The sequence below is a fragment of the Triturus cristatus genome, chromosome 2_2 (genome assembly GCF_964204655.1).
Source record: "Triturus cristatus chromosome 2_2, aTriCri1.1, whole genome shotgun sequence".
Lineage (NCBI taxonomy): Eukaryota > Metazoa > Chordata > Amphibia > Caudata > Salamandridae > Triturus > Triturus cristatus.
In genome coordinates, this window is record NC_140582.1 from 263,448,801 (window position 1) to 263,461,551 (window position 12,751).

At 43.7% G+C, this 12,751-nt stretch overlaps 1 protein-coding gene across 1 annotated transcript in view; it reads right to left on the reverse strand.

The window, feature by feature from the left end:
• Positions 1-11,837, reverse strand: part of LOC146862125 (thioredoxin-like) — a 384,836-nt gene extending 372,999 nt beyond the window's left edge. Inside the window, exon 1 of the mRNA XM_085643221.1 lies at positions 11,757-11,837. Coding sequence (XP_085499347.1) covers positions 11,757-11,780 — 24 coding nt within the window. The 5' untranslated portion in view covers positions 11,781-11,837. The remainder of the gene's footprint in view (positions 1-11,756) is intronic.
• Between the last annotated feature and the right edge of the window lie 914 nt (positions 11,838-12,751).

Sequence of the window (12,751 nt, forward strand, 5' to 3'; positions counted from 1 at the left end):
TGTTTAGTCGCAAATCGCTAATGGGATGCCAGACAAGCGGAGTTACGCTCCCCCAGGGGTACCTCTCCCATCATATCAGGTGACCCCACAGCTGCTCCTCATCCCCCTCCCTCAGCTACTGGCCGCAGTGGTATAACAACAGCCACCGCAGCCCCCATGCTGCGGGGGGCCCAAGCTCCAGGGGGCCCTGAGCTCCAGGGGGCCCCCTCAAGCACTGTGCACTGGTGGTAGCTGGGAGCTCCTGACTTTGTCCTGAGCGTGGGGAGCCCCCTCAATTCACTTTGCCGGGGGGGCCCCCTCGAGTTTCGTTACAATACATGCCAACATTTTAGAAGAGGAGAGATGTTAGACGTGGGAGATTTTAGAAAAATAATCAGGAGAATGTACTTCTCCCATTGACTATATCGTGGCCTAAATTGGGTCTGTTGTCATGTATAGGACTTGAAAGTGTGCTGCTGCAGGACAGAATATCAGAAATGCAGATACATGTTTTTTTCCCTTACCTGTCAGGAGTATTGAGAAAGCGCTAAGGCAGAAAGACAGCAGTTGACAAAAATGCTGTGCACTGGCCTGCAGGAGCAGGTTACTGCCAGTGAATACTTCGAGTCTCACTAGACCAGTTGTGGTCAGCCGAAACCCACAAATCAGATTTTTGAATGCAGGAATCTGGAGGCGAAAGACTAGCCTTGACAATCGGTAGCTGTGAGAAAGTGGGATTCTGTTGCAGTAAACCCCCCCCCCCCTTTCTTTTTTTGTTGCCAGACTACTGATGCTCTTTGACTTGATGTGCTCTGCGGCCGTGCCAATCAGGACCCCAGGGCCTGTGTTCCTTCCCCAAAACAAAACCCAATTGGCATCTCTGCCACAGGTCAGCCCCTGGTAAATGGTACCCTAGGTACCCAGGGCACTGTGACCAGAGAAGGCCCCTAAGGGCTGCAGCACTTATTGTGCCACCCTTAGAGGCCTTGTACCCTGACACACACACACTGCCCTTGCAGGATGAGTGTCTTGGTGCAGAACAAAACAGAGAGTCGACATGGCACACATCCCTGTGTGCCATGCCCATAAACACACTTCTCTGGCATACCTCAGTCACCCCTCTAGCTGGGTGCACTATGCCAGTGGTGAGGGTACAGGTGCATGAGCCTTGTACCCCTACAGTACCCAGGTCCATTCTTGGGCACTGTAAGTGCAGTGCTGCCATTAAGAGTATATGGTGCTGGGAGGTCGTCATCACGAACTCCACAGCACCATGATGGCTACACTGAAGACTGAGAAGTTTGGTATCAAACTTCTCAGCACATTAAACCCACACTGATGCCAGTGCGGGATTTAAGGAAAAATCACGACAGAGGGCATCTTAGAGATGCCCCCTGAACCTAACCAACAACCAGCGTCCTGACTGAGAGGCTGCCTAGGCTGCCAGTCTGCTGGACCCCTGGGTAGAGAGCCATCCGCTCTCGTGGGTCTGCAACAATGCACATCCTGGGTGAGGTGCTAGGTCTCCTCCCCCAGGATGGGCAGGGGAAGCATCAAAGGCATGCCACCTTTGTGAGCTTCTCCAGGCCACTTGCTGTACTCAGCAACTGCCCCCCCCTGGCTCTGACCCCCACTCTAGTGGGAAGACTGGTGGGACACCCCAAGTGAGGAAAGGGGGTGTGCCAGCCTCTGCCAACCCCACCCCTCAGGTGGGGGAGGCGAGGTGAAGCACATTCCTGGGCTCTCGCCGTCTTGAAGATGGGGAGCCCTGTCCAATAAGGACTAGGCTCCTGCCCCCCTCCCACTGAAGAGTGGCAGGATAGGGGGTGTACCCACCCCAGGGAAGGGACCCATTGGTCCCTGCCCTTTACCTACCAGTAACGCCCCTAAATTTAGTCTTTAGGCGCACCCTGAACCTTCCTTACTCAGATCCCGATTCCTAAACAAGCAAGAAGAACAAGAAGAAAGAAGCCCTGCCGTGGAGCTGCTTACAAGAGGAAGACACCAACTGACTTGGCCCCAGCCTTACAGGCCTGTCGACCCTCGAACCTGCTCTTGCTAAAACCCGGCGTCTCCAGTGGTCAGCAACCTCGAAAACCCCGGAGGACCTGACTGCCTTGTGACTCTAAAAGACTGGGACTCCCACGAGCAGTGGTTCTGCTCAAAGCAAGCAACAAACCCCTGGTGCCAGCCAGGAACCGCGACTCCTGCACACTCTGCACCCGCCGAGCCCGGCCTGTGCCTGAGTGGACAAAGACCACGAGGACATCCCCCCGGTGACTGTGACCCACAATCCAGCACCCAAGCACCCTCCTCGCCGTTCCTGGCGGCGCCTGCAGCCTCAGAACCAAGGACCCCTCCAACCAGGACCAGCAGAGGGTAAGATTTACCGCCGCGAAAAGACAGCCCTGCAGCCGGTGCCCTGCGGCCCCCTGTGCCCAGCTCCTGGGTGCCTACCTAATCTACAGCTTCCCAACTTACCTCTCGAAGTGGTGGTCGCATCTGAAGAATCTCTGTCCCCGAGCTTGCAGCCTTTGTTCATCTGGTAGCTTCTCCATTGAAATCCATTGAGCGCCCGACGGCTCAAAAGCACCCTGCACCCAGCCGCCCGAGTGCCCCTGGAAGTGCAACTTCTATCCTATTCTACTTCCCCACTTGCCCTGTGTAAGTGACCAGGAGCCCAGCTCCCACAGCGGCGTGGCTTGCCTGCTAGCAGCCACCAACCAAGGGCTCCCTGACCGTCATAGGCTAACATTGGGCCTAACTCTCTCTGCACCCGGCTGCCCCTGTGCCGCTTAGGGTGTACCAACTGTACCTACCTAACCCTGGGAGACCCCTGAGTCTATGCCCAGAACCTTAACTCTGCCAGTCGAGTACTTACCTGAAAACCTATAACCTACATTTTCTCATAGGGTAACATTGACTGGTTTCACTTGGAAATTCTTTTGTGTCGAGTTTTGAAACTTTAAAATATTCACAAAAAATCAGCCGAATAACGAAAACGAAATTACTCACCTGTTATCAGGAGAGATCCCAGTGCTGGATCTTGGTGCCCAGCACTGACCCTGAAAAGTAATCACAACTGTACTTACCGATAACTTGATTTTCCTCCATAGGATAACATTGCCTGGTTTTTGCCAGAAATTCTTTTAAGTGTCGATTTTTGAAACATACAAATATTCCTTAAAAATCGCCTGTGTAACAAAAACGATTTCTTTCAACTGTTTACAGGAAATGCACCAGGGCTGAATCCAGGATCCAACCCTGAGTAAGAGAATCATCGCAAAGTAACTGAAATTGCATTTATTTAAAAACTCCCATTGAGCTTAATGTAATAATTGTGTTTGAATTGTGTTGCCTATTGCAACAACTGTAACTATTGCATTTAAAAGTCTATTGCTTATTAAAAGTATACAACTACAGCATTTTATTCTGAGAAAGTATTTTGATACCTATTGTTGGTTCTAAAATAAAACTACTATATATTTTTATATACAGAACAATTGGCCTAGAGTTCAGTTCTTGAGTGTGTGAGACCATTTGCTGACTGAGTGTGTACACCAAATGCTTTACACTGTCCTCTGATACTGCCGTACCAAGCTACCCCTTTAGAGAGTAAGGTTATATCTAACTTTAGCCTCTGCCAAACCTCTGCGGACTGTGAACTTACTTTGGTTTAGTATACACAGAGCCACTTTCTTACAGTAGCCTCCCACCTGAATCAGGAGGTTTGGTATGTATGCGTTCAGCCACTACTGCCAGGGCTTGCCAGTGGCCTCCGCTTTTGGATGCCGACCACAACCCGATGAGAGGGCCTTCGGCGGGGACCTCAGCAGTATGGGGCAATTCGGTAATTAGGGGAGCTGGATGTGAAGCCCAGTCGATCAAGTTATAACCAGTCACGGCAAGTGCCCCTTGGCTGCCTTTTTGGATCTTGCCTACACCTTCCGCCTTCACCTTATTGTATACAGATCAGGGGATACATTCAACCAAACACATGAGAGTGAAGGAGTATATTTAAGATGGCTTCTCAGTGACTCCCACGATCATCGGGAGGAAGGAGCCAATACCAGTAGGTTGACTGCGAGAAACGCACCTTGGTGTAGTAAGTGGGTAGTGGTGGGGAGCAATACTTTCTACTTTTGAACATGGAGGACCTTTAACTACAGCAGGTTTTCTATTTTAATGTAGCAGGATTGTCAATCCCTTTCTCTCCCCTATATTGTGTGACTACAGGGGTTCCTGAGCCCTTCCTCCATTTGGCCCAGATAACAAGGGTTAGGCCACCAACATAGTGGCATGTGCATTGTATATTTTCTATTGGAGGATCCGATATTCATCCTGATGAATGCCAAGGACTTAGAGCCACTAGGCAAAAACATTTTGGCAATTTAGTGGGGCTTGGGTATAAGTTCCCCTATTTCCCACATTTAGTTTTTAATACTAAATGGTATCCTATGCAGTATAAAGGTTAGATGAGATTACCACACTGGATTGTGCTTGACGGAGTAAGTTACACCAGTGGCTCATAACGGACACTAGTTTTTTGACATACTAAATCGTGTCTGATGCTATACTATTCTCTTTGTCCCTAATCTACATTTAGAGTGTGACTATAGCCAACGCTCCTCAACGGGATCCATGGGGTATGACTAATCATCGTCCTATGTAAGCCTTGAACCTAGGATGTTTTTCCTTTTCTCCTCCTTGTTTATATGACAGGAAGCACCACGTTTGCATAATGCTCCCATTGTTGAAACAAAGTGAATTTGTAAGTTACGGTACAAGAATGTCACCACACAACATTGATTAAGCATTGATAGTAAAGGGGTCGTTTGACTCACAATACCCCTCACTTTAGAAAATCATCACGGAAATAATCATTATGCGCAGGTGCACAATAAGTGTGCATGATACGTGAGAAAATAGGCACCATAGTCTGGATAGCTGACTACACGCTGTGAACGGCACGGGTGATAGCATGGGTACACCAACAATACTCAGAACGATTTTCAGTAGTAGAACAACTTGTATATTGCTATATGTTTTTTTGTCTGCCAGATTATAAATAGTTTCCTTTCAGAGAACGCTGGAAGCCGAACCGTAAGTTTGCGGTTTATCTATGACACAGTGATGGGTGCACTTTAGCGAGTGCATACCTCTCGTGTCATTACTGGTCCTGAAGAAAGCCTTGCAAATTTGCACCTTGGAGCTGAAACATGTAGACCTGTCCTAGTCACTTACACATATGGATGTCAAAGGCCAATTGAACCTAATAGGACATCCTCCTTTGTTTTAATCTTGCCTTATTAATTTCAAGACGCCTGCCCTGAACTCTGCTGAAGTGAGTCTTGGCACTCAAGTGATGTCCCCAAAGTCCTGAACCATTGGCTGGTGTGTCAAAGTATACACCTCCTAACAAATCTTGAAACCTGGAATTTAGAAACATTTTTCCAACCTTTAGCTCTAGAAACGAATAGGGGACCGAGGCCAACCTGCCAAGCTGATCTGACAAAGGTGCATTGTTCCTGGGACAAAGATTCTGGTAGCTCCTGCTATGTTCTTCTCCCAAGCAGCAAATCCAATTCAGAGCTTTCTCAAGGAGATGGTATCTGTACTTGTGGAGCCCTCGTTGTCTACAGCCTTGCCCCATTGGAAGAATCAGAGCTCCATAAAAGTGACTAAGTCCGAAGGTAGAAATCTTCAATAGACGTCAAAGTTGTGAAAAGTATTCAGCCAATGAAGGATGTCTCTTGGTGCTAAATACAATTTCTCTTCAAAATTCAATGGCTTCTCAGAGTCCACGTCCAGAGGCTATTCAACAATGTGGAGCCCTCTTCAACAACACAGCCTGCTGCCTTGCCCCACTGAGGAAAAAGTCAGAAGATAAAACTTCTGACCAGGTTGAACCTGGATTCTTTATCTGATACACCCACCATCGCAAATAGCCTTAACTTGCACCTAGGAACCAGTCAGACGCGAAAAGAACAATTTACCCCGCATTTTTTACTCCGTATGCCATTTCCCCGCATTTTTTACTCTGCATTAACTTTTACAACGCAGTGCTTTACATGCAATCCATTCCAACGCATTCCCAATTCCAACGCAATTACTATTCTAGCTCCAGGGGGGATGTTACTTTGGGGAATGCATTGTAGCAGTTTTGCGGTGTAAAGCCCTGCGTTGTACAAGTTTTTGCAGAGTAAAAACCGTGGGGTGATGGCATGCGGAGTAAAGCAAGCGGGGTAAAGGATGTTTCCTGTCAGACGCAACCCGATGACTGAGGCTAGCATTTAACACATTTGTGTGCTATTTTCACATTTAAACTTTAAAACGTCATAACTCCAGTTCTACTTATTGTGTTTTAAGTGTCATTTTATTTATTACAATTTACTCTAGTTATTTAAATTGTTTGGATTTTTCTTATGTTCTGTTTTGACTTTATTACTGTTTGAGTGCTGCATAAATATGTTACACTTTGCCTCTGCCTGTTGTGTGCCACAGCTACCACGGGGCTCAGCTCATAAACAGTGGTAATCCCTGCCTCCTGACCGTGTCCAATGCCAAAGGCTGATGTCTAGAAGCTTCCAGTTTGTTAAGGTGCTTCACTTATAATTTGTGTAACAGTTGTGGAACATGTATATTAGAAGCTGGTGCCCCAAGGTAACTATAACTTGCACCCTATACACAGTTTTCTCATCAATAATTTCATTGCAAATGTTGCAGTGATAGACTGAATGATAGAATGATTGAATGATTGAATGATAGATTGATTGCATGACAGAATTATGTCATAGATGTCGTTATGAGTTATGATATGAAGGGTAATACAAACTCCTTCGAAAAATGAATAAAGGCCATGTTAAAACAAGATGAGTAAAATTAGACATTCTGATTCAAAGATAATGGAAATATTTGTTGGGAAAAAACTATATAACTTTTCAACCCAATCTCCAACGTCACAGACCAAAATGCACTCAAAGATCTATTCCCTTCCACATACAAACGATCAGTCTCAGATGAGTGAACAACGATGGCTGTTTAAGGTTCTCTTATTAATCACAGTTAGCTGGAGTGTTTCTTGAATTTCTGCAAACACCTTATTTTTTGCAAAGGAGATGAAAATGCTCGTTTAGAGCCTGGCAAGCATCCCGCAGCCTGAGATGTCAGGAGACGTATGGCCTCTGCTCCCTTGGAAGATGACTGGCTGCCATATTTAGAGCTCCCCTTCAGACAGGTGGTGATCTCTGTGCCAATGTGGTGGCTCCTTTGAAGATACTGATATTTTACCAAGCAGGTGTCATGTTTGATGCACCTGCTCTGCAAACTTTTTATGTTTTCTGTAAACAATCTTCCAAAGCAGGGTTTGTTTTCAGGAAAAATAAACAATGGGAATGGCGCTCAGGGAGATTTCTCCCTGTGTATTGTGGCTTCTGTACCCTTTCTCTACTCGTGGCCACGTAGGGAAAATAAGTGACAGACCCTCTCACCCTAAACAGAGCGGGCGAGCACCACTGTGACCTGGCAAGTGATGGAGTGAGGTTTGTAAAATTACATCCTCATGAAATTAAGTACCTCCATGATAATGTATTAACTGCATGGACTAACTAACCCTGAACACACACATGGGGCAAACGCATTTTACTTAATATACTGAACCATGATGGCATGAGTACGTATTAACTGTTTGCGTTTCGAAAACTCGTACTAGTGCATATTTATGTTGTGTTGTACATTGCACATTTTGCATGTTGTGCATTAATAACAGAAAAGCTGCTTTAAATTAATAGCTTTCTCTAGGTAATAATTAATACAGGGTCATAGTATGGTGGGAGGTAGACATAATGGGTTACATTTCATGAATTAATATTCTTTTGTGCTTATTTACTTTAGTACGAGATTTGGGCCGGCATGAAAATGGCCTCTTGTCCGAGCCTGCATGTGGTTGTCTTGGTCTGTAAGAAGTACGCATGCACTGAAAGCTCTGCCTGCTCACGAACTACTGAGTGCACCAGCTGATGTAATCCGGGTGAAGGCCATGTTGACCTGTGTCCTATTGCACATAAACACTGTGGTACTCTCTTCTAGATCCCTTCTGTAAAGGGGAATTTCCTCAGTAGTTTCAAAAGTGCTGCTTCATTTTTGACCGCTTCAATAACTCTGAGGGCATAAGCGCCCAGATCAGTGAAATGCTGCAGAACCTGCCCTGAGAATTGCAATCTTCAAGTGAACCAGTATTGGCATGGAAAGCTATGTCACTGGCCAGAGTTAACAAATTGTGTACTGGCTGTTTTGGCGTTGCCCATCTCAAGTGCCAATGTTGAGAGGGCCTTTTCACAGAAGATTACATGGGAAGGAATAAGCGAGCACACATGACCAAAGACTCACTGAAGAAGTATTGTATGGTGTACTACAATAAGTTTAATTTGCAAAAATCTATTTGGACCTCATAATCACTATACTTACACTGTCTATATACCATGCGCTATCAGTGCAGAAAACAAGCAATAATAAAAGCAAAATGTACCATAAACACCGGAAAAACACTGTTTCTGTAGTTTTTAATGGCGCGAAAATGTGTAACCACTGATGACTACTGTTTTTTAAGGTACTGAAATCACTTGAAAACACTGAAAAAACCCCACCAGAATTTGCCAAAAATAGAAACTGAAAACAGGAAAGCCTATTTATGTGCCAAGATGCAACAGCGACTGTGGGAACTGTCATCGCTAAGTGCAATTGAATGTGAAGCGGATGTCATAATATGAGAATGTTGCAAAATGTATAACTAGTGACATTAGTAGTATATGATTGCATTTATTCTTAATACTTCCTTTGCTAAAACCAGCATGGGATGGATTGGTGATGAGAACTTGATGAGGAGACTCTAACATGATCCATGCTAACCAATCACAGGCTGAGTTTCTACGGACACTGCAACATTGTAAGATAGTGAGTTGAGAATTAGGGTATAATTGATATCCCAATTGGGGTGTGCTTTAGTCAAGAACCGGAGCGTCCAAATGAGAGCATTGAGAGAGAGCACTTTAGGTACGAGAACGTTGCGGGAGTGCTTGGGAGGAGACTGCGTCCGAGGAGAACTAGATCAAGGTAGATAGGTTGGGAGATTATTGTCTTGTTTCTGATTTATTGAATAACTTAAATGCACCTGTACTGTTAACTTTATCCTTTGGAGCCTATCTCTGAGGATCTCTACCACAACCTCGTCCAAGGAAGTAGTTTTCCTGATTCTTTGGTAGGTATCGCCCTCCTTAAATGCTTTAATTCTGCAATATATTTCTGTAAATTATTTTTGCTGTACCTTCTTTTCCCCTATCCTTATGCACGTTTTGATGTTGAAGCCAATGATTCTTTTTGATTACATTGCTTGATAACAGTTCTCTCATGTGTGATCTTGTGTGTGCACTGATAATCTGAATTATGAGCATATAAATGAATAAGATAAAATTATTAATCAGATAAATGACTCTGTGGTTATTTAATTAGAGTGTTAAACTGTTTAGTTAATCATAGTCACCATCAACTCGTCAAGTAATGGTCCATCGACCAGAAGAAGACAGTTGAAATTATGAATAGTTAGGAAATGATTAGAGTGTGTTATTAATGTGAAGTATAGAAGTAGACTTATACAAAACTGACAAATTAAACCCCCCCGATCCAGGGCTCGTCTTCAGGGATCATTTATGGGTAATGTGTGATGGGCCCTGTTGTTTGGTAAGTGATTTATGCCTGACATGTGTCCTGGTCCCTGGTTCATGAATTTAGGGGTTGCGGTGGGTCACAAGCCTGTGGCTTACACTGGCAAAGCTATCTGGGACTCTGCTGGTGAAGACCCAGTGCTTCTCCACACTCTAAATACAGTGAAGGAATCACAAATTTGAGAGGGCAGGAGGAACTATAGATTTATAGTGACTAACCCTAAATGAACCCTTACTTTTCAAACCAGTAGTATATGTCCATTATGGTTTATCACCCAGTAATGAATGCAGACATAGTCCTGCAATTGATAAGTGTGGAAGCCTCTTTGGCTTTAAATTTCACAAATGCACCCTCAGTATTTTATGAGCACAAACCTAATTCTAACCATTAGACACTCATTACGCTATGTGCAGGCTTCTGGTATTTGCCCTCTAAATTGTTTTAGTCCAATACACAGTCAATAAGGGACGGGATACATTTGTACAATACTTTGGTAGCCACATTTCATCATGGAACATCAGACAGCTTTCTGTAAGCTTGGTTACACTTTTAATAGCACCCTTAGAGGTGAGTGCTAAATGCTTCTTGCACCATTTGCAAGTGAGGTTTCCAGGAAAAGATGTGATTAAACTTTATACCCGATACCTATATTCTTATGCAATCTTCAGAGGTATAATTTTTAGGAGTCGGGCAAACCTTCTATATTTGACACCTCTGTTTTGCGTGTATTGGTAGACATTTTAATACCTATGCAAAAACCAGTGAAGCAATCACCTGTCTTTGTAGGCCAGTAGATGCGTCGTTCTTTATAAATAAATCCTTAGCAAAGTACTTTGATGTTGTTTTTGTAGGCAGTAGATGTGTTGTTCCTTATAAACAAATCCTCACCAGAGGAAAGTACTTTGCTGTCGACTCCACTACCCTTACCTGAGTATCACATACTGGTCAACAGGTGTTACACCCACTACCTCGTTAATGTAATTGACTCCTAGCTGCTAGTGCACAGCCTCACCCAAGGTGCCTCGCAAAACTGCCAAGATCTTGCTCATGTGTTTTGCTTATTTGCGAAATAGCATAGTTCTAAATTAATAGCCCCTCCAGAGGGTCCGCAACATATTTGTTAAATGCTTCCCATTGTCTCTGAATGCAAGCGGTGGCGCACCCGTCGAAGAGCCACCCATATCCTTATTTTAAAAAAAGCAATGAACCACTTTCTTATTCCATCGCTTGATGCATTCTAATTATATGAAAGCACCAATTAAGCTGACAAAATTGAACTCTAAGGGAATAATTATACATTATCAATAGCTAGGGACCACTTTTTCAGACGTTAGTTTGAATAAAAAAACAATATTGTAGATGTAGTCATGCCAACATTAATGGCTTGAGCATTACAGAAAGGCACTTTTAAGGTCACACGCTGCTGGAATGAATTGTCTGCCTTTACTATCAAGGGGGCATTGGCCACAAAAAAGCTAATTATGGATCCAAACAGTTCTCCAGCCTTCCCAGATGCAGCATTTATTTTGGTAGGCTCATGAACACTACATACACATCTCATATGAATAAGAAAGGATTAGGACAGATGCCAACTAACCATTCTATGAATGCCAAAATAGTCTATCACGTGGCCTTTTCTTACTATGTTTCACCATCTCTGTGTTTGTAATATATAGACCCAACAATTTTCAAACATACCTAGGCAGGTCAAAACCTGAATCTATATCTTTCATCAAATCCCATCTGCTGGTCTATAAATGACAGAAGCAGAGACTGGTGAAAATGTATAGTTTATTGGGAAAGAGCAAGTAAGGGTAGGCGCTGGTTACCATGGTACTTTCTCCACTGACTAGAACTTTCCTTCTTACTATAATATGATTACAACCTGTGGTATAACACTATAAGAATTGAAACGTTCTATTTTCTGTTGTTGTGCTTGCACTTGGAATTATGTGGACAGGGATGAATTAATGAATCATGTTCACGATCAGTTAACATAGTAATCAATTTTCAAGCAACTAACATAGTCAACAGAAGGGTTCAACATACGTGCGTACCTTGCTATGTATCTCGTAAGCCATGGTAAATGTCGGCAGATGTTTTCCCCCATGCAAAGTGACTGCTTCCAAGAATGTGCAAACAACCTCTAACAACATTGAACTATAACTAGTGACATCATAATTGCAACTGTAGAACAATGAGAGCTACTGGCCAATCCAGAAGTAGTATGCCCCAGAGTTCTACATCCTGTGAGATGCTAGACATATGGGCATTCCTCGGAGTTGTGACTGCCTGGCTTAAAGGTTTGTGTAGGCAGCAGCAGTTATCACAAGACTGAGGCTACCTTCAACACAGTCAAATGTCTTTACTGAGACCCAGCGGTAGAAAACGTGTTATGTTTGATTCACAAACAAAAGCACAGACGTAATAAGTTCTGTGTGAAAAAAACAAATGAGTTCCACCATTATATACGAGTCTGGAGTCCAGTAATGTTGCACAATGGTCAAAAACACAATTATACACCTGCTTTTATGCTGCGTTCGCTTGTAAGTATACACATTTTATTTCTGATAGTACATAGTGTATGGCAAATACATTCGATTATTCAGTTTAAAGCCTCTTCTAAACAAAATGACTAGAATTTTAAAATGTTGCGAATAACTTTTTCGTTTTGGTTGATTTTTATTTGCACGCACCCAGTTAGTGTGTATGTATTGTTCGTTCTGGGTCTGTTTCTTTGCTTTAGGCAAGTGACTTGACTGCCGGGTGATTTTATTTGGTTTTAGCAGATTATGCGTGCCTCCAGCAGCACGGGCTGCCAAAATACATAATTGCATTTCTTTGGAAATCCTGCTAAGTTTAATAAATTATAGCAGTACGAAGACGCTCGAATTTACATCACTTCCGCTTGTAGCTTCTGCAAGGTACTTCCTGCCCCATTTTTAAAGGTATAGGCAGCTATAAATCTCTTCTGTTTTTTTAAAGTTGATTGAAATCGTGTTATCTACCTCCTACATTAAGACGTATCTGGATTCAAAAAAATATGAACTCT